The 23586-nt window shown below is 43.4% G+C and overlaps 1 protein-coding gene across 1 annotated transcript in view; it reads left to right on the forward strand.

The window, feature by feature from the left end:
- The first annotated feature begins 1081 nt into the window (after positions 1–1081).
- LOC139406342 (anoctamin-3-like) overlaps positions 1082–23586 on the forward strand; it is a 147183-nt gene continuing 124678 nt past the window's right edge. Inside the window, exon 1 of the mRNA XM_071148850.1 lies at positions 1082–1234. Coding sequence (XP_071004951.1) covers positions 1189–1234 — 46 coding nt within the window. The 5' untranslated portion in view covers positions 1082–1188. The remainder of the gene's footprint in view (positions 1235–23586) is intronic.

Raw genomic sequence — 23586 nt, forward strand, 5'->3', positions numbered from 1 at the left:
CTGGGACCTGCCTGAGGAAACACCAGCCTCTAATGTCTCTGTCAAACCTGGTTTACTCTGGGACCTGCCTGAGGAAACACCAGCCTCTAATGTCTCTGTCAAACCTGGTTTACTCTGGGACCTGCCTGAGGAAACACCAGCCTCTAATGTCTCTGTCAAACCTGGTTTACTATGGGACCTGCCTGAGGAAACACCAGCCTCTAATGTCTCTGTCAAACCTGGTTTATTCTGGGACCTGCCTGAGGAAACACCAGCCTCTAATGTCTCTGTCAAACCTGGTTTATTCTGGGACCTGCCTGAGGAAACACCAGCCTCTAATGTCTCTGTCAAACCTTGTTTATTCTGGGACCTGCCTGAGGAAACACCAGCCTCTAAAGTCTCTGTCAAACCTGGTTTACTCTGGGACCTGCCTGAGGAAACACCAGCCTCTAATGTCTCTGTCAAACCTGGTTTATTCTGGGACCTGCCTGAGGAAACACCAGCCTCTAATGTCTCTGTCAAACCTGGTTTACTCTGGGACCTGCCTGAGGAAACACCAGCCTCTAATGTCTCTGTCAAACCTGGTTTATTCTGGGACCTGCCTGAGGAAACACCAGCCTCTTAAATAGCAAGTAACTGTCTCAAAGCCATATAGGCTCTGGCCATCTATCTCAGTGCAACCTCTCACAACTATCTCACAAGTCTTATTACAAATGCGTTCCCCTCAAGTAATGGTGCCAGTCAATAAGTCATTGATGGTGTGATGACAGAGGTGGACCCTAAGGATTGATGATAATCTTATACCAGATGAAAATTGACATGATTTTGTTTTGTTATTTTCAAGAGACTGGCCATTTATAGAGACAATCTAGCCTAAATTCAGAACCAGGTCAGCTGTGTCCGTGCAAAGGAGGTGGAGGGAAGGAACCAGTGCCATCACCGGACCGCCCCTCCGGTTCGTTACCATGACAACAGCCACGGATGGGGAGCATGCGGAGGGGACGGTACTCGGTACAGGTGTTGTTGTGGTTTCCGCATCGCTTTAGATATCGCTGCTGTGATGACTATAGTATACTGGGCATGGATGATAGCTGCGAGAACACCTACGCAATCCCACCATAGTTTCCCTATTCGGTAACCTTGCTTTTCGAAATACGGAATAGTATTTACGGGGGGTGGGGGAATAATAATCAACAACCAAACGGCACTATGGTGCATCACTCGGGCTCCATACAGTCCTTCAAGCAGCAGAAAGGTTAGTAGTTGCAGGTTCTGTCTGTTTAGTTTGGAATAGGCTAGTCGTGTCATTGAAGTATTTAATGGTCGAAGTGAAGTTTTTGTACATTGTTTACGAGTTTTTGGAATTCAGTATTTTTTTTTGAAACGACAAGCACTCGCTCGTGACGAGCGTGCGCCTTCATTGCCCGCGCGCTGTGGTAAAAGGGTCGCGTGGATGGGTGCCGCAGAGTTGACGGTTCTCTAAACATGCAAATATATGTTTCCATTCGTTGTCATTTGACCATTGTAATGCATTGACTTTTGATGAACAATATAATTTCTATCTATGTAGCATGATATTCATTCAAAATGTGCCTTTTTTTTTTATTCTGTTCGCGCCCATAAATCCGCTACATTTGATCGTTAGTTTCACTATTTTCATGGCCCATTACCATCGATCTGACTTTGGTTTTATAGCCTACAGACACCCTACATTCTACCAGCCTTATTGAAGTTATTTTTTTGCTGGACAAAAATGAGCCCAAAACTGTTAAAAATAAACACCTTCGGTGTTAATTATTTGATTTACGTCACGATACAGTTATGGCAATGTAGGATACATTTATTACATCCGCTTTGTGTTTCAAAATCATTTTTGGTGAGAATGGATCATTTCACATTCTGAACTAATTGCATCTCAAATATCTTTGCTTTGAAAGTTAAAAAACAGAATTATAAACACATAGATACTGCATAGCTTATTTGTTGTTAGGCTATACCTATATATATATATATATAAATAAATATATACATTTCTATACCTATATATATATATATATAAATATATACATTTCTATACCTATATATATATATATATATATAAATAAATATATACATTTCTATACCTATATATATATATATATAAATATAAATAAATATATACATTTCTATACCTATATATATATATATATATATAAATAAATATATACATTTCTATACCTATATATATATATATAAATAAATATATACATTTCTATACCTATATATATATATATATAAATAAATATATACATTTCTATACCTATATATATATATATATATAAATAAATATATACATTTCTATACCTATATATATATATATATAAATAAATATATACATTTCTATACCTATATATATATATATATAAATAAATATATACATTTCTATACCTATATATATATATATATAAATAAATATATACATTTCTATACCTATATATATATATATATAAATAAATATATACATTTCTATACCTATATATATATATATAAATAAATATATACATTTCTATACCTATATATATATATATATATAAATAAATATATACATTTCTATACCTATATATATATATATATAAATAAATATATACATTTCTATACCTATATATATATATATATATAAATATATACATTTCTCAGGAAAATGTGATTCAATTCAAGTAGCACTGAATTGCAGTTTTACAATTGGCACATAAACATCTTGCATCATCAAGAAAGAGGGATAGGCTATTTCCCATAAAGGTAAAGTGGGTTGTCTCTGTGTGTACATCCCAAATGGCACCCTATTCCCTATATAGTATGCACCTGAGCCTTGTGGGCTCCGGTCAAAATTAGTGCATTAAAAAAGAAAATGGAGTTTCATTTTGTATGATTAAAAACAACGCTGTGTGTGGAAATAGCAACAGCACCACTCAAAGCTATTTTGCTCTGTGGTGAGTGAATTATTCAGGAGAGAGTATGAGAGGGGAGATGTCTGGTCACATCCCCCATAGAGGCGCTGGTCAAAAGAAGTGCACTATATATGGAATAGGGTGCCATAGGGCTCTGGTCTAAAGTAGTGCACTATAATTGGAAATAGGCTGCCATAGGGCTCTGGTCTAAAGTAGTGCACTATATAGGGAATAGGGTGCCATTTTGGATGTTGCCGAGGGAATCTCTGTCCTCCTCTAAATGTAATGGAAAACAATTTCCCATGTAAAATAACTGTAATATGAGAGGTAGTATTAGCCTCCAGCATTCCTCCAATTTCTGCCTGTCTGTGTCCTATAGGCATTTAACATGTAACATATGACAATATGTTGACCATGATTGAAGACTGCCAAAAATAGTCTGTCTGTCTTGACAGAGCTTGTGTTGTACCTAGCTACCCTAAAGTGGCAATCAGCAGTAGAAACGATAACAAAGTGGCCTCCCCCGTTCCTGTTTCGAGAAAAAGCTGAGGGATGAGGCTGGAGAATATACAACCACTCTCAAAATTCATAGACAGAGCTATGGATGCAACGGTTGACCATCCATTATATCAACATGATAGTTTTAACCATATATACGGTTTGTTTACATTTTCTTTGTTTACAAACATTGGAGTAAATCCAGCTAAATATTTAGGGTTCTGATGGAGTATCGCCGTTGAACTAATAAGCTCATGAGGCATTTTATAAGTTATATTTTTCAACAATCAATGAATGGGTACATATCATTAGTTTATAAGTCCAAAAATGGATGTCGTAACTGGTGGTTGCCTCTTTAATTTACATTTATTTCACCTTTATTTAACCAGGTAGACAAGTTGAGAACAAGTTCTCATTTACGACTGCGACCCGGCCAATATAAGGCAAAGCAGTTCGACACAAACAACGACACAGAGTTACACATGGAGTAAAACAAAGTAAAAAATACAGTAGGAAAATAAGTCTATATATACGATGTGAGCAAATGAGGTGACATTCCAGTGTTTTAATTGCTCTATTGTATTTACTTCGTCACCGTGGCTTATTTATTGCCTTGTACTCCTTTATCTTAAGATGGATGCCCTAACTTTAAGTCGGTCTGGATAAGAGCATCTACTAAATTAATAATATATACATTTAAGTCAGTTTGGATTCCAGGCTAGTTTTGAAGGAAGAACGGTTCACGGGGGGGGGGTCTTGTTTCAGTAGTGTGAGGCATGACATCATAATGAGCACAGGGAGACTTGTACTAGAGACAGAAGATAGACCCAGAGGTGTAGCCATCCCACAAAATCTGTTTAATTTCCAGTATAGTGCAATGTGTTCCTACATCAAGTCTTCTGTCGCAAAGCTAGATTTGTCAACCCGTCTTGACTAGCTGATATTGTACAGCACGCCGGATCGCCTCATTGCGAAGTGAATTATGGGCAATATTTGGCGCATTTGTACCCGGCGGTGAGCGGGGTGGGGGGGGTAATGTGCCTCCACAGGGATATTAATTGACTCATTCATCTGCCTCTTCCCCTCTCCTGACTGGTGATGTGTCCCAAATGACACCCTATTTCCTGTGCGGGCCCTGGTCATAAGTAGTGCTCTATGTAGGGAATATGGTACCATAAAGATGCAGACAAGAGTTTATGGCCCATATTGATTGTGTAATGTATGTACAACTGACTCTAAAGAACATTAGCACAACTCTAATGATATCTGTTTAATTATTTAACATGTCGCTTCTGTTTTTGTCTGTATCTAAACTTATCAGAATTGTCTAATACATGGAGAGGGGGGTTAGAGCACGAGACAGAGAGACAGAGAGAGAGAGAGAGAGAGAGAGCGACAGAGAGAGACAGAGAGACAGAGAGAGAGAGAGAGAGAGACAGAGAGACAGAGAGACAGACGGACATAGAGAGAAAGAGACGGAGAGAGGAGAGAGAGACAGAGAGACAGACAGAGAGAGAGACAGAGAGACAGACAGACAGAGACAGACAGACAGAGAGAGAGAGAGAGAGAGAGAGAGAGAGACAGAGAGAGAGAGAGAGAGAGAGAGAGAGAGAGAGAGACAGACAGACAGAGAGATACAGAGAGAGAGAGACAGAGATGGAGAGACAGAGAGAGAGAGAGAGAGAGACAGAGAGACACAGATAGAGACAGAGAGAGACAGACAGTGAAAGAGACATTGAGAGAAAGGGAGACAGAATGAGAGGGAGAAAGGGATAGGGAGAGAGACAGAGAGATGGAGAGAGACAGACTCAGAGAGAGAGAGAGAAAGAGAGAGAGAGAGCGAGACAGCAGAAGGAGATTGAAACACAGACAGGCAGACACACAGACAGACAAGCAGGCAGACACCTACAGTGTTGTAACATGGTACATGACGTGGCTCTCTGTAATTAGGATATAGCAGTATTATTACCGTATTATATATTATATTGGTGTATCTGTGTATCTTTATCAATGTATCGGTCTCAGCAGGAGAGGATGTAGTATTACTGAGGTGTGTTTGTGTGGTACAAGATAATGTATCAGAGATAATGTGTGTGTGTGGCTGTGTGTGTGGTACAAGATACTTTATCAGAGATAATGTGTGTGAGTGTGTGGTACAAGATAATGTATCAGAGAGCATGTGTGTGTGTGGTTGTGTGTGTGGTACAAGATAATGTATCAGAGATAATGTGTGCATGTGGTACAAGATAATGTATCAGATAATGTGTGTGTGTGTGTGTGGCTGTGTGTGTGTGGTACAAGATAATGTATCAGAGATAATGTGTGTGTGTGGCTGTGTGTGTGTGGTACAAGATAATGTATCAGAGATAATGTGTGTGGCTGTGTGTGGTACAAGATAATGTATCAGAGATAATGTGTGTGTGTGGTACAAGATAATGTATCAGAGAACATGTGTGTGTGTGGTACAAGATAATGCATCAGATATAATGTGTGTGTGGTACAAGATAAGGTATCAGAGATGATGCGTGTATGTGCGGCTGTGTGTGGTACAAGATAATGTATCAGAGATAATGTGTGTGTGTGGTACAATATAATGTATCAGATATATTGTGTGTGTGTTGCTGTGTGTGTGGCACAAGATAATGTATCAGAGATAATGTGTGTGTGGATGTGTGTGTGGTACAAGATAATGTATCAGAGATAATGTGTGTGTGTGGCTGCGTGTGTGTGGTACAAGATAATGTATCGGAGATAATGTGTGTGTGTGTGGCTGTGTGTGTGTGTGTGCATGGTATCAGGTAGGGCTGCACGATATGGGGAAGAAATCTAATTGCGATTTTACATTTATACATTACCAGTCAAAAGTTTTGGACAAGCCTACTCATTCAAGTTCAAGACAATCAAAACTATGAAATAACACATATGGAATCACGTAGTAACCAAAAAAGTGTTCAACATATCAAAATATATTTTAATATTTTAGATTCTTCCAAGTAGCCACCCTTTGCCTTGATGACGTCTTTGCACACTCTTGGAATTCTCTCAATCAGTTTCACCTGGAATGCTTTTCCAACAGTCTTGAAGGAATTCCCACATATGCTGAGCACTAGTTGGCTGCTTTTCCTTCACTCTGTGGTACAACTCATCCCAAACCATCTCAACTGGGTTGAGGTCGTGTTATTGTGGAGGCCAGGTCATTTGATGCAGCACTCCATCACTCTCCTTCTTGGTCAAATAGCCCTTAACCAGCCTGGAGGTGTGTTGGGTCATTGTCCTGTTGAAAAACAAATGATAGTCCCACTAAGCGCAAACCAGATGGGATGGCGTATCACTGCAGAATGCTATGGTAGCCATGCTGGTTAAGCGTGTCTTGAATTCTACATAAATCACAGACAGTGTCACCAGCAAAGCACCTCCATACCCCCACACCACCACCTCCATGCTTCACGGTGGGAACCACACACGCAGAGATCATCCTTTCACCTACTCTGCGTCTGACAAAGACACGGCGGTTGGAACCAAAAATCTCAAATTTGGATTCATCAGACCAAAGGACACATTTCCACCAGTCTAATGTCCATTGCATCGTGTTTCTTGGCCCAAGCAAGTATCTTCTTCTTATTGGTGTCCTTTAGTAGTGGTTTCTTTGCAGCAAATCGACCATGAAGGCCTGATTCACACAGCCTACTCCGAACAGTTGATGTTGAGACGTGTCTTTTACTTGAACTCTGTGAGACATTTGTTTGGGCTGCAATTTCTGAAGTGCAGTTAACTAATGAACTCATCCTTTGCAGCAGAGGTAACTCTGGGTCTTCCTTTCCTGTGGCGGTTCTCTTGAAGAAATGGATTGACTGACCTTCATGTCTTAAAGTAATGATTGACTGTCGTTTCTCTTTGCTTATTTGAGCTGTTCTTGCCATAATATGGACGTGGTCTTTTACCAAATTGGGCTGTCTTCTGTATATCACACCTACCTGGTCACAACACAACAGATGGCCTCAAACGCATTAAGAAGGTAAGAAATGCCACTAATAAACTTTTAACAATGCACACCTGTCAATTGAAATGCATTCCAGGTGACTACCTCATGAAGCTGGTTGAGAGAACGCCAAGCGTGTGCAAAGATGTCATCAAGGCAAAGGGTGGCTACTTTGAAGAATCTCAAATGATAAAATATATTTTGATTTGAATAACAGTTTTCTGGTTAATACATGATTCCGTATGTGTTATTTCACAGTTTTGATGTTTTCACTATTATTCTACAATGTAGCAAATAGTAAAAATAAAGAAAAACCCTTGAATGAGTAGGCATATCCAAACGTTTGACTGGTACTGTACATTGAACAAGAATGTTAAAGTGTTGGTCGCATGTTTCATGAGCTGAATTGTTGTAATGTACAGTATACTGCTGCATCTTCTAGCATTTCAATTGGTACTAGACACTGTTTTTTAAATTCATTTTTTATTTCACCTTTATTTAACCAGGTAGGCTAGTTGAGAACAAGTTCTCATTTGCAACTGCGACCTGGCCAAGATAAAGCATAGCAGTGTGAACAGACAACAACACAGAGTTACACATGGAGTAAACAATTAACAAGTCAATAACACAGTAGAAAAAAAAGAGAGTCTATATACATTGTGTGCAAAAGGCATGAGGAGGTAGGCGAATAATTACAATTTTGCAGATTAACACTGGAGTGATAAATGATCAGATGGTCATGTACAGGTAGAGATATTGCTGTGCAAAAGAGCAGAAAAGTAAATAAATAAAAACAGTATGGGGATGAGGTAGGTAAAAATGGGTGGGGCTATATACCGACAGACTATGTACAGCTGCAGCGATCGGGTTAGCTGCTCAGATAGCAGATGTTTGAAGTTGGTGAGGGAGATAAAAAGTCTCCAACTTCAGCGATTTTTGCAATTCGTTCCAGTCACAGGCAGCAGAGAACAGGAACTGGAACTGGAACGAAAGGCGTACCAGTTCGATTGTAGCAAGATAATGTGACTGCATCAGGAGTATTCCTCTCGTTATAATCACATGACCACAGTATTTGAACATAACGTGTCGTTTGTTTTGGCCCTGAATACACAAATGCAGTGATAATATCTTAATATCTTATACTGTAAATGGTACCAGGTACCAGCATGTTCCTTTAGTAGTTGATAAAGAAGGGAATTGCCTGCACACGGTATACAATGTACTTTATGGTCCATTTACATGCAAGTTCATTTTGTAAAGTCAGCATAGAAATATACAAAAACAAAATAGACCACAATACATATATATAATTCACCCTGTTATGTTGTTATGCTGATTCCCAGTAGTCCTGTACCCTGTTATGCTGATTCCCAGTAGTCCTGTACCCTGTTATGCTAATTCCCAGTAGTCCTGTACCCTGTTATGCTGATTCCCAGTAGTCCTGTACCCTGTTATGTTGTTATGCTGATTCCCAGTAGTCCTGTACCCTGTTATGCTGATTCCCAGTAGTCCTGTACCCTGTTATGTTGTTATGCTAATTCCCAGTAGTCCTGTGCCCTGTTATGCTGATTCCCAGTAGTCCTGTACCCTGTTATGTTGTTATGCTGATTCCCAGTAGTCCTGTACCCTGTTATGCTGATTCCCAGTAGTCCTGTACCCTGTTATGCTGATTCCCAGTAGTCCTGTACCCTGTTATGTTGTTATGCTGATTCCCAGTAGTCCTGTACCCTGTTATGCTGATTCCCAGTAGTCCTGTACCCTGTTATGTTGTTATGCTAATTCCCAGTAGTCCTGTACCCTGTTATGCTGATTCCCAGTAGTCCTGTACCCTGTTATGTTGTTATGCTGATTCCCAGTAGTCCTGTACCCTGTTATGCTGATTCCCAGTAGTCCTGTACCCTGTTATGTTGTTATGCTGATTCCCAGTAGTCCTGTACCCTGTTATGTTGTTATGCTGATTCCCAGTAGTCCTGTACCCTGTTATGTTGTTATGCTGATTCTTAGTAGTCCTGTACCCTGTTATGTTGTTATGCTGATTCCCAGTAGTCCTGTACCCTGTTATGCTGATTCCCAGTAGTCCTGTATCCTGTTATGCTGAGTCCCAGTAGTCCTGTACCCTGTTATGTTGTTATGCTGATTCCCAGTAGTCCTGTACCCTGTTATGCTGATTCCCAGTAGTCCTGTACCCTGTTATGTTGTTATGCTGATTCCCAGTAGTCCTGTACCCTGTTATGCTGATTCCCAGTAGTCCTGTACCCTGTTATGCTGATTCCCAGTAGTCCTGTATCCTGTTATGTTGTTATGCTGATTCCCAGTAGTCCTGTACCCTGTTATGCTGATTCCCAGTAGTCCTGTACCCTGTTATGTTGTTATGCTGATTCCCAGTAGTCCTGTACCCTGTTATGCTGATTCCCAGTAGTCCTGTACCCTGTTATGTTGTTATGCTGATTCCCAGTAGTTCTGCAACCTGGTATTACAAATCAAATCAAATCAAAATGGTATTTGTCACATACACGTGTTTAGCAGATGTTATTGCGGGTGTAGCGAAATGTTTGTCACGTTGCTATCATGATAGTGGAAGTAGGACATTGAAGGCTGTCAAACCACCACCTCCCTTCATTTGTTGCAGCTCACATTGTCCTATAGGTCTGGCTGTCCATCTCTGCTCTGATTTGATAGGTCTTATGAAACACACACAGGAGACCTGGCTTCCTCACTCACAGCAGCTGGGATTTGTTATGTATTTAATAGGCTGCTGTTGTGTTGACGGATGAATGGTGAACTATGGATAAGGTCAAGCTCACCAGTCACACACCTCATGCACGCAGGGCACGCACGCACACACGCACGCACGCACGCAGGGCACGCACGCACACACACACGCATGCACGCACGCACGCACACACACACACACACACACACTGTCACCCACATGTAACGGATGTGAAACGCTAGCTTAGTTAGCGGTGGTGCTAGTGTAACGGATGTGAAACGCTAGCTTAGTTAGCGGTGGTGCTAGTGTAACGCATGTGAAACGCTAGCTAGTTAGCGGTGGTGCGTGCTAAATAGTGTTTCAATCGGTGACTAGTGTTTCCCCTGGCTCTGCTCTGTGGCTTTTGTGGAGCGTTGGGTAACGATGCCTCGTGGGTGTCAGTTGTTGATGTGTGCAGAGGGTCCCTGGTTCGCGCCCGGGTATGGGCGAGAGGAAGTATGGTCTAAAGTTATACTGTTACACACACACGAACACACACACTGTCACACACTGTCACAAACAACACACTGTCACACACAACATACACCACACACACTGTCACACACTCACACACTCAGTCCCAAGCCATTGCAGTAGGAGTTAACTGTGTCAGTTATATGTAACCCGTTCACATAGCTGGAAACATTGAATAGAAAATCTCTACATATTTACAAGGGACAGTCAAAGGAACAATCTAATTTGCCCAAGAGGCGAAAACATAAAAGAGAATATTATTGAAGTAAGGGAAAAATGTTATCAAGAGATATGGTTTCCTCCTGTGTTTTTGTTGCGTGTGTGTGTGTGTTTGTGCATGTGTGACAGTGTGTGTGTGTGTGTTTGTGTGTCAGTGTGTGTGTACGTGTGGTGTGTGTTGGTGTGTGACAGTGTGTGTGTGTGACAGTGGGTGTGTGACAGTGTGTGTGTGGTGTGTGTGCGTGTGCGTGTGTGTGTGTGACTGTGTGTGTGCGTGTGCGTGTGTGACTGTGTGTGTGCGTGTGTCTGTGACAGTGTTTGTGTGTGTGCGTGTGCGTGTGTGTGTGTGTGTGTGCATGTATGTGTGTGTGTGTGTGTGTGTGTGTGTGTGTGTGTGTGTGTGTGTGTGACAGTGTGTGTGCGTGTGTGTGTGCGTGTGACTGTGTGTGTGCGTGTGTCTGTGACAGTGTGTGTGTGTGTGCGTGTGCGTGTGTGTGTGTGACTGTGTGTGTTTTGCTGAAGGGCTACTCCCTACCCAGCACAGCATGCCACCTGTGCTGTTATGTAACCAGAACGAGACAGATGGTTTGATAGATATAGACATCAACTGGGAAGCAGATTAAGGGAAATACTGAAGCACACCAATGGTAGCAATTAGTCTGCTGTCTGTATTTGTACAATACACAAATATTTACAGTACACACAGTTATCTTTTAGGTTGTTTTCTTTTGGCTTACGTTTGACTTTACAGTGTGTTACTTACTTGGAATTTACTCAGTAATTGCATGATTCAATGGTTATTTACATTATATTTAACTTAAAGTTTTGAGGTACATAGGATTTGTATAATACATGAACATAAAATGTGAAATGTTAGTCTATTGTTCCCAAATGATTTGAGACTAAAGACATCCAATATGTGCGCTGGATAGCAGAGGACAAGCTTGTTGATAAACTGGAGAAAGAAAACCAGGTACATTGTGTGTGTCTTTTCAGGGAACTTTGTAAATTGGAAGGGACAGGGAAGGCTCTGGGGACAAGGTGAGGAGATGTAGTTATTCCCTCTCCCGGTCCCTATCATTCATAGATAATGAGTTATTCCCTCTCCCTGTCACTAACATTCATAGGTAATGAGTTATTCCTCCTCCCGGTCCCTATCATTCATAGATCATGAGTTATTCCCCCTCCCGGTCCCTATCATTCATAGATAATGAGTTATTCCCCCTCCCGGTCCCTATCATTCATAGATAATGAGTTATTCCCTCTCCCGGTCCCTATCATTCATAGATAATGAGTTATTCCCCCTCGCGGGCGCCGTCATTCATAAGTAATGAGTTATTCCCCCTCCCTGTCCCTATCATTCATAGATAATGAGTTATTCCCCCTCCTGGTCCCTATCATTCATAGATAATGAGTTATTCCCTCTCCCAGTCCCTATCATTCATAGATAATGAGTTATTCCCCCTCCCGGTCCCTATCATTCATAGATAATGAGTTATTCCCACTCCCTGTCACTAACATTCATAGGTAATGAGTTATTCCTCCTCCCGGTCCCTGTCATTAATGGACAATGACAGTGAGTTAGGGAAACCATCTGGCCAGTGAGTCAATAAAACAATAGTTGACCTGGTTTATTTATCTTAGTCTATCCACCCCACAAATTACACAATGGCAGTGTGACAACAGTCATTTTTAAATTGCTCCATATGTCCCCGTTTTTGTGTCCAAGATTGGCAGTTACACACAGCACCAGATTAATGTTAAGCACTTGACTTGGGACAGGCGTTGTAGAAATGTTTTGACGTAGTAAAAACAACCAGCAATCAAGGGGGTTATGAGAGAGAGAGAGAGAGAGAGAGAGAGAGAGAGAGAGAGAGAGAGAGAGAGTGAGATGAAGAGAGAGAGAGAAAGAGAGAGAGAGAGAGAAGAGTGGGATGAAGAGAGAGAGAGAAAGAGAGAGAGAGAGAGAGAGAGAGAGAGAGAAGAGTGAGATGAAGAGAGAGAGAGAGAGAAGGTGTGAGAGAGAGAGGGGGGGGTCGGGAGGGAGGGAGGAAGAAAGAGAGGGGGGAAGAGCGAGTGGAAAGAGAAAGGGAGAGAGAGAGAGGGGTGGGAGGGTGGAAGGAGAGAGAGAGAAGAGGGATGGAAGGAAGAAGAGATATAGAGAGAGAAGGAGAGATAAATAAAATCCCTTGGCTGCAATGATGCAATGAGGAGGTTCTGTGGCAGCCCAGAGACACAGAGTAATATAGCGTGAACCAAGTAAACCCTGCTAACCATGGTACAACCTGGTCTCTTCCATCTGCTCTGAGGTGTGTGTGTGTGTGTCTTATTTGTTCCAACTCAGAACATTAGATATTTAATGATGACATTCATAGATAATGACTTATTCACCCTCCCTGTTGGTAGGAACTAGAAGCACAAGCATTTCGCTACACTCGCATTAACAGCTGCTAACCATGTGTATGTGACCAATAAAAGTTGATTTGATTTGATTTATGACTCTTGTTTTCTCCATATCACTGCATATAAACTCTTTTTCAGGACCCTGTCTTTCAAAGATAATTTGTAAAAATAAAAATAACTTCACAGATCTTCATTGTAAAGGGTTTAAACACTGTTTCCCATGTTTGTTCAATGAACCTTCAACAATTAATGAACATGCACCTGTGGAACGGTCGTTAAGACACTGACAGCTTACAGACGGTAGGCAATTAAGATCACAGTTATGGAAACTTAGGACACTAAAGAGGCCATTCTACTGACTCTGAAAAACACCAAAATAAAGATGCCCAGGGTCCCTACTCATCTGCGTGAACGTGCCTTAGGCATGCTGCAAGGAGGCATGAGGACTACAGATGTGGCCAGGGCAATAAATTGTAATGTCCGTACTGTGAGACGCCTAAGACAGCGCTGCAGGGAGACAGGACAGACTGCTGATCGTCCTCGCAGTGGCAGACCACGTGTAATGTAACAAAATCTGCACAGGATTGGTACATCCGAACATCACACCTGCGGGACAGATACAGGATGGCAACAACAACTGCCCGAGTTACACCAGGAATGCACAATCCCTCCATCAGTTCACAGACTGTCGGCAAAAGGCTGAGAGAGGTTGGACTGAGGTCTTGTAGGCCTGTTGTAAGGCAGGTTCTCACCAGACATAACCGGCAACAACGTTGCCTATGGGCACAAACCCACCGTCGCTGGATCAGACAGGACTGGCATAATGTGCTCTTCACTGACGAGTCGCGGTTTTATTTCACAAGGGGTGATGGTCGGATTCGCGTTTATCGTCGAAGGAATGAGCGTTACACTGAGGCCTGTACTCTGGAGCGGGATCGATTTGGAGGTGGAGGGTCCGTCATGGTCTGGGGCGGTGTCCTCCCTCCTGTGGTACCTTTCCTGCAGGCTCATCCTGACATGACCCTCCAGCATGACAATGCCACCAGCCATACTGCTCGTTTTGTGCGTGATTTCCTGCAAGACAGGAATGTCAGTTTTCTGCCATGGCCAGCGAAGAGCCCAGATCTCAATCCCATTGAGCGCGTCTAGGACCTGTGGGATCGGAGGGTGAGGGCAAGGGCCATTCCCCCCATAAATGTCCGGGAACTTACAGGTGCCTTGGTGGAAGAGCGGGGTAACATCTCACAGCAAGAACTGGCAAATCTGGTGCAGTCCATGAGGAGGAGATGCCTGGACACAGACAGAGGGGTGTGGCTGCTTAACACATTTTTTGTACCTTTTATTTATCTAGGCAAGTCAGTTAAAAGAACAAATAGTTATTTCACAATGACGGCCTACCCCCTGGGCCAAACCCTCCCCTAACCCGGACGACGCTGGGCCGCCCTATGAGACTCCCGATCACGGCTGGTTGTGATACAGCCCGGGATCGATCCAGGGTCTGTAGTGACACCTCTAGCAATGAGATGCGGTGCCTTGGACCGCTGCGCCACTCGGGAGTCCGAATGACACCGTGTTTCCTTAGTAGTACACTATGTGGTGCACATTGGGCTCGATATCTCCACTAATCATGGAACTGAAATGTTAACGGTCCCTGCAAGTTATAATAAACCTCACTGTGGAATAGGTGATATGTTGATATGCTTCAGTAGTGAACAGTAGTCTATTTATCTACCCTAATAATCTCCACTAATCATGGAACTGTAATGACAACGGTCCCTGCAAGTTATAATAGAATAGGTGATATGTTGATATGCTTCAGTTTGCTGCCATGTGACTAGTTTCACATTAGTCTCCAGCGATCATAAGCTAAACTAGATCTAAATCAATTGTATTTTATATTTACAATCCACATATCCAAACAGCTTTACTCATTTACCTCAATAGCTCATATCAAATAGTAAATGACAGTGCATGGATAATGGTTATCAGGAATCAAGGTAAGACCCAGATGTAGACAACGTCGAATTAACAATGGTTTAATAATCCAACAGGGGCAGGCAATAGACAGGTCAAAGTAGGCAGTGGTCAGTAAACCAGAGGTGTGGCAACGGTACTGGACGGCAGGCGGGCTCAGGATAGGCAGAGTGGTCAGGCAGGCGGGCTCAGGCAGAGTGGTCAGGCAGGCGGGCTCAGAGTCAGGACAGGCAAGGGTCAAAACCAGGAGGGCGAGAAAAAGAGAGACATGGGAAAAGCAGGAGCTGAGAACAAAAACGCTAGCTGACTCGACAAGACGAACTGGCAACAGACAAACAGAGAACACAGGTATAAATACACTGGGGATAATGGCGAAGATGGGCGACACCTGGAGGGGGGTGGAGACAATCACAAGGACAGGTGAAACAGATCAGGGTGTGACAAATGGTGATATTTCTGTCGAGGGAAGGAAAGTAGATGTTGTTCCACTTGGAACCGACAGGTCGCTCGACCTTATTCATTGGTTAACCGCGCGTAAAAGTGGTGGAATTATGAGGGAATGAGATCAAATCAAATCAAATTGATTTGTCACATACACATGGTTAGCAGATGTTAATGCGAGTGTAGCGAAATGCTTGTGCTTCTAGTTCTGACAATGCAGTAATAACCAACGAGTAATCTAACTAACAATTCCAAAACTACAACCTTATACACACAAGTGTAAAGGGATAAAGAATATGTACATAAAGATATATGAATGAGGGATGGTACAGAACGGCATAGACAAGATGCAGTAGATGGTATCGAGTACAGTATATACATATGAGAAGAGTAATGTAGGGTATGTAAACAAAGTGGCATAGTTTAAAGTGGCTAGTGATATATGTATTACATAAAGATGCAGTAGATGATATAGAGTACAGTATATACATATACATATGAGATGAGTAATGTAGGGTATGTAAAAATTATATTAAGTAGCATTGTTTAAAGTGGCTAGTGATATATTTTACATCAATTTCCATCAATTCCCATTATTAAAGTGGCTGGAGTTGAGTCAGTGTGTTGGCAACAGCCACTCAATGTTAGTGGTGGCTGTTTAACAGTCTGATGGCCTTGAGATAGAAGCTGTTTTTCAGTCTCTTGGTCCCTGCTTTGATGCACCTGTACTGACCTCGCTTTCTGGATGATAGCGGGGTGAACAGGCAGTGGCTCGGGTGGTTGTTGTTCTTGATGATCTTTATGGCCTTCCTGTGACAACGGGTGGTGTAGGTGTCCTGAAGGGCAGGCCGTTTTCCCCCGGTAATGCGCTCTGCAGACCTCACTACCCTCTGGAGAGCCTAACGGTTGTGGATGAAGCAGTTGCCGTACCAGGTGGTGATACAGCCCGACAGGATGCTCTCGATTGTGCAACTGTAGAAGTTTGTGAGTGCTTTTGGTGACAAGCCAAATTTCTTCAGCCTCCTGAGGTTGAAGAGGCGCTGCTGCACCTTCTTCATGACGCTCTCTGTGTGGGTGGACCAATTCAGTTTGTCTGTGATGTGTACGCAGAGGAACTTAAAACTTACTATCCTCTCCACTACTGTCCCATCGATGTGGATAGGGGGGTGCTCCCTCTGCTGTTTCCTGAAGTCCACAATCATCTCCTTTGTTTTGTTGACGTTGAGTGTGAGGTTATTTTCCTGACACCACACTCCGAGGGCCCTCACCTCCTCCCTGTAGGCCTCGTCGTTGTTGGTAATCAAGCCTACCACTGTAGTGTCGTCTGCAAACTTGATGATTCAGTTGGAGGCGTGCATGGCCACGCAGTCGTGGGTGAACAGGGAGTACAGGAGAGGGCTGAGAATGCACCCTTGTGGGGCCCCAGTGTTGAGGATCAGCGGGGTGGAGATGTTGTTACCTACCCTCACCACCTGGGGGCAAGCCCATCAGGAAGTCCAATACCCAGTTGCACAGGGCGGGGTCGAGACCCAGGGTCTCGAGCTTGATGATGAGTTTGGAGGGTACTATGGTGTTAAATGCTGAGCTGTAATCGATGAACAGCATTCTCACATAGGTATTCCTCTTGTCCAGATGGGTTAGGGCAGTGTGCAGTGTGGTTGAGATTGCGTCGCCTGTGGACCTATTTGGGCGGTAAGCAAATTGGAGTGGGTCTAGGGTGTCAGGTAGGGTGGAGGTGATATGGTCCTTGACTAGTCTCTCAAAGCACTTCATGATGACAGAAGTGAGTGCTACGGGGCGGTAGTCATTTAGCTCAGTTACCTTATCTTTCTTGGGAACAGGGACAATGGTGGCCCTCTTGAAGCATGTGGGAACAGCAGACTGGGATATGGATTGATTGAATATGTCCGTAAACACACCAGCCAGCTGGTCTGCTCATGCTCTGAGGATGTGGCTAGGGATGCCGTCTGGGCCTGCAGCCTTGCGAGGGTTAACAGGAGAGTCTGCAGGTTTTGGTTGCGGCCGTGTCAGTGGCACTGTATTGTCCTCAAAGCGGGCAAAAAAGTTATTTAGTCTGCCTGAGAGCAAGACATCCTGGTCCGTGACGGGGCTGGTTTTCTTTTTGTAATCCGTGATTGACTGTAGACCCTGCCACATACCTGTGGCGGCAGCGTAGCCTAGTGGTTAGAGCGTTGGACTAGTAACCGGAAGGTTGCAAGTTCAAACCCCCCGAGCTGACAAGGTACAAATCTGTTGTTCTGCCCCTGAACAGGCAGTTAATTAACCAACTGCTGTTATTGAAAATAAGAATTTGTTCTTAACTGACTTGCCTATTTAAATAAAGGTACAATTTAAAAAAAATGTAAGTTGTGTCTGAGCTGTTGAATTGTGACTATACTGATGCTTAGCTTGTTTGCTTGCCTTGCGGAGGGAGTAGCTACACTGTTTGTATTCGGTCATGTTTCCGGTCTCCTTGCCTTGTTAAAAACAGCGCTTTCTGGTTTGGGGATGTTTTAATCATTGCTATGGGAACGACATCGTCAATGCACTTTCTAATGAACTCGCTCACCGAATCAGCGTATTCGTCAATGTTGTTGTTGGAAGCAATGGGGAACATATCCCAGTCCAGATCCAAGGTCAGAATACAGTGTTTCTGTAGGACACGCCTCCTCCTCCACCTTCATATATTTGATCTCCACCCCCTAAATTAATAGCAGGTGAATAACATGCTACTCTCAAGCTTATTTTCGACGTCAGAAAACGCGTAGAGAGAAAAGTGCATTATAAAAGGGAATTACGTACCATGTAAGCGCGCGTAACTCGGGTCAGAATTTCCCCTCTCAAAAGGGAATATGATGCCATTTGGGACACACCTTGTGTTCTTTGATATGTTGCCAAGCAAACACGGTAATTGCTTAGAAACAGTTTCTTCAGGAGAAGCTCTGGGCATCGCCCCCAGTCCTGTCTCTGAGAAATTATCTGGGCAGCACTGCAGTTTTGGGGATTGGGGCCTGTGTGTGTGTGTGTGGGTTTGTGGGTGGGTGGGTGCGTCTATCTGTCTACGTATGTGCATGTGCTTGTGTGTGCCTCTCTCTCTCTCTCTCTCTTCCCATTGCTCTGCAGCAGGGCTTCCCTCTCATGCTCCTCTGTATCAGGGGAACTGAGGGGAGGGGAAGACCTTGGTGTCTGTAGTCTCATAAAAGGACCTTAATGAGAGCGTTCCTCTTATAGCTGAGCTGTTCAGGGCTGAGATCCTCTCAGGGCTGTTTCTCTCAGGGCTGAGATTCTCTCAGGGTTGAGATCCTCTCAGGGCTGTTCTCTCAGGGCTGAGATCCTCTCAGGGCTGTTTCTCTCAGGGCTGAGATCCTCTCAGGGCTGTTTGTCTCAGGGCTCAGATCCTCTCAGGGCTTTCTCTCAGGGCTCAGATCCTCTCTGGGCTGTTTCTCTCAGGGCTCAGATCCTCTCAGGGCTGTTTCTCTCAGGGCTCAGATCCTCTCAGGGCTTTCTCTCAGGGCTCAGATCCTCTCAGGGCTGTTTCTCTCAGGGCTCAGACCCTCTCAGGGCTGTTTCTCTCAGGGCTCAGATCCTCTCAGGGCTGTTTCTCTCAGGGCTGAGATCCTCTCAGGGCTGTTTCTCTCAGGGCTCAGATCCTCTCAGGGCTGTTTCTCTCAGGGCTCAGATTCTCTCAGGGCTGTTTCTCTCAGGGCTCAGATCATCTCAGAGATGTAGTACAAACCAGTGTTAATTTCGTCAACAAAACCGCCTATTTTTCTGTGGCAATTGATGACACTATAACTGACTAAATTGACCCAGAAATACTAGAAGATCTATGTGGCCAAAATCGAACTACGAAGTGGACTGGACTAGAGTTTTTGGAGATATTGAGAGCTTTTCCGTGATAAGCACAATTAATATTAGCAGCACAGACGTGCAGCGCAGTTCTGTTCAGCAGTGGGAAGGACTCGTCACACCCGGCACACACAGGCACACACAGCCTACATCAGCTGGTGAGCTGCGGGGGAGCAAGCGATGAGTGTGGGCAGACAGGCTCTGCTCCGGCTCAGATTATACACATCACGCAGCCGATTATTTTTCTTTCCCGTAGCTATCAAAATAAAGAGAGTCGCGCACTCAATATATAAACTCCCAGTAATTGAATGGGTATTTACCAACGTTTTGGCATCACTGTGCCTTCTTCAGGGTAATGCCATGAATACTTGAACCAGGTTATGTAGAAAAACAGTGCAATTAGTGCAACCAATGACAATAGCGAGGGGTGTGTCATAATGATTATGTTAATTAGAATGAATGAGTGAAAACAATAGTTTATGGCATATTAAATATATTAGGCTATTGTTATCATATAGAAACATAATTGAATAGTGTACATAATATTAGCATCAACATACATTATTGTTTAATTACATTTCACAGATTTAATTGTTTCGTATTTCTTATTTCTTATTTGTTACATGCAATCTTCTGGTTCAACCTCAATGCATGATGAGCATCAACAGTGGGAACATATTAGGTGTACGCTAATAAGCTGAAGAAAGAATATATACATTTTTAAAGATTTTTTCATAAAATAAAGAATTGTTCATAAGAAGGGCCTGAGATCAAAGTCAATATTCAGACCTCCCTTTGTAGTAGTAGGATCTCCATGTCACCTCCTCTCCTTGGCAGAGCAACATGCTCAACACCTGTGTATTTGAGGGAGGAGATAGGATGGTTAGCTTCAACAAAGTGAGCTGCTACTGGATAGTCAATTGTTCTTGCACCTGATTGAGCTGCGGTGTTGTTCAGCTCTGCGTTGTTTTAACTGTCTTTTCCTTTGTCTTATGTAGGCTTTTCCACATGAACAGGCGATGAGACAGATTACTCCCGTGGTCTTGCATGAGATGACCGCCCTAACAGGGATTTTTCGACCTGTATGTGGGTGTCTGAAGAAGGATGTTTTTGTAGTGATATTTGCACTGTGTGCATGAGCCACATTTGTAGTTCCCATTTGGAATAGGTGCTAAGAATGTCTGAGTGGGCTCAGGGGGCAGGTCAGATCTCACCAAACTCTCTCCAATATTGCGACCACGCTTATAGACCACCAGTGGGGGTTCCTTGAAGAGGTGTGCAATTTTTTCGTCTGATTGCAGAATATGCCAGTGCTTTTTCAGGATTGCTTTAATTTTCTCCGTGTACTTAGTGCAAAAGACCACAGCTGGCTCAGCAGCCTACTGGACTGTTAAGTGTGAACAAGCCCAAACACACACACTTTTCAAAAAAATATATAATAATATTCATATAATAAAATATATTTCTGTGTTTCTTCTTGTTTCTTCTGTGTTTCTTCTTTGGTTCAACCTCTCATTTTGAATTTATCTGTCTTTTTTTTTAGCATTGCTGTCAAAATTCTGTCTGGTGGCCACAGATTGTTTTAACCCTGCATAACTGACTGTATTGTAGACCATTCTTGAGGGGAAGGGGATGCATTCAATCCACACATAGCAAGGTATTGCGGTCTATGGGCTTTGTGTATACGTCTGTGTGTAATGCTGTTTTTTTTACATAACCTGGTTCAAGTATTCATGGCATTACCCTGAAGAAGGCACAGTGATGCTGAAACGTTGGTAAAAACCCAATAAATTACTGGGAGTTTATATATGGAGTGTTTATTCTCTTTATTTTGATAGTTTACATTTTATTTGCCTTTAGTCAGCACCTCCACACAAACACATTTTTCTGGGTGAGCGCCAGCTCACGTTTTTGAATCTGCTTTCCCGTAGCAGTCACCATCACCCTTCTAGTTAGCTATCTTCTAGTTAGCTATCCTTCTAGTTAGCTATCCTTCTAGTTAGCTATCTTCTAGTTAGCTATCTTCTAGTTAGCTATCCTTCTAGTTAGCTATCTTCTAGTTAGCTATCTTCTAGTTAGCTATCCTTCTAGTTAGCTATCCTTCTAGTTAGCTATCTTCTAGTTAGCTATCTTCTAGTTAGCTATCTTCTAGTTAGCTATCTTCTAGTTAGCTATCCTTCTAGTTAGCTATCCTTCTAGTTAGCTATGATTTGCCTGGTTAAGAAACACACGCTGCTTTACAAAATTAAAAACAAAAGCAGTATTGAGTTGAATAGCGAAACATCAGTCTAGCTATGTTTTTCTCTCCCTGCAGAAAAGTAGGCCGTCTTTGAATTTGTAGTCTCACTCAAAATTAACACTGGTACAAACATCATCAAATCAAATGTATTTATATAGCCCTTCTTACATCAGCTGATATCTCAAAGTGCTGTACAGAAACCCAGCCTAAAACCCCAAACAGCAAAAGCAATGCAGGTGTAGAAGCACGAGACATCATCTGATGTTTCTCTCAGCACTGAGGACCTAATGGGGAGTGTTTCTCTCAGCACTGAGGACCTAATGGGGAGTGTTTCTCTCAGCACTGAGGACCTAGTGGGGAGTGTTTCTCTCAGCACTGAGGACCTAATGGGGAGTGTTTCTCTCAGCACTGAGGACCTAATGGGGAGTGTTTCTCTCAGCACTAAGGACCTAATGGGGAGTGTTTCTCTCAGCACTGTGGACCTAATGGGGAGTGTTTCTCTCAGCACTGAGGACCTAATGGGGAGTGTTTCTCTCAGCACTGTGGACCTAATGGGGAGTGTTTCTCTCAGCACTGTGGACCTAATGGGGAGTGTTTCTCTCAGCACTGAGGACCTAGTGGGGAGTGTTTCTCTCAGCACTGAGGACCTAATGGGGAGTGTTTCTCTCAGCACTGAGGACCTAGTGGGGAGTGTTTCTCTCAGCACTGAGGACCTAATGGGGAGTGTTTCTCTCAGCACTGAGGACCTAGTGGGGAGTGTTTCTCTCAGCACTGAGGACCTAGTGGGGAGTGTTTCTCAACACTGAGGACCTAATGGGGAGTGTTTCTCTCAGCACTGAGGACCTAGTGGGGAGTGTTTCTCAACACTAAGGACCTAATGGGGAGTGTTTCTCTCAGCACTGAGGACCTAATGGGGAGTGTTTCTCTCAGCACTGAGGACCTAATGGGGAGTGTTTCTCTCAGCACTGAGGACCTAATGGGGAGTGTTTCTCTCAGCACTGAGGACCTAATGGGGAGTGTTTCTCTCAGCACTGTGGACCTAATGGGGAGTGTTTCTCTCAGCACTGAGGACCTAATGGGGAGTGTTTCTCTCAACACTGAGGACATAATGGGGAGTGTTTCTCAGCACTGAGGACCTAATGGGGAGTGTTTCTCTCAGCACTGAGGACCTAGTGGGGAGTGTTTCTCAGCACTGAGGACCTAGTGGGGAGTGTTTCTCAGCACTGAGGACCTAATGGGGAGTGTTCCTCTCAGGGCTCATAGGGTTGTTCCTCTCAGAGCTGAGGACCTAATGGAGAGTGTTTCTCTCAGCACTGTGGACCTAATGGGGAGTGTTTCTCTCAGCACTGAGGACCTAATGGGGAGTGTTTCTCTCAGCACTGTGGACCTAATGGGGAGTGTTTCTCTCAGCACTGAGGACCTAATGGGGAGTGTTTCTCTCAGCACTGAGGACCTAATGGGGAGTGTTCCTCTCAGGGCTCATAGGGTTGTTCCTCTCAGAGCTGAGCGAGGCTGAGAGCAATGGGGCGGAGATTGTGCAATCAATGATTGAAGGTATGGGAGTCTTTATGAGGGAACATAGAGGATGGAAGCATCATAGGATAGAGATAGGAGAGAACCCAATGGCCTGAATGCCTCTATAGAGTTTTAGGCTCCCGGGTGGCGCAGCGGTCTAAGCCACTGCAGCTCAGTGCTAGAGCCGTCACAACAGATCCTGGTTCGATTCCAGGCTGTATCACAACGGGCCGTAATTGGGAATCCTATAGGGCGGTGCCCAATTGGCCGGTGTAGGCCGTCATTGTACATAAGAATTTGTTCTTAACTGACTTGCCTAGTTAAATACAGTAACGAT

The sequence above is a fragment of the Oncorhynchus clarkii genome, chromosome 4 (assembly GCF_045791955.1).
Source record: "Oncorhynchus clarkii lewisi isolate Uvic-CL-2024 chromosome 4, UVic_Ocla_1.0, whole genome shotgun sequence".
NCBI classification, from domain to species: domain Eukaryota; kingdom Metazoa; phylum Chordata; class Actinopteri; order Salmoniformes; family Salmonidae; genus Oncorhynchus; species Oncorhynchus clarkii.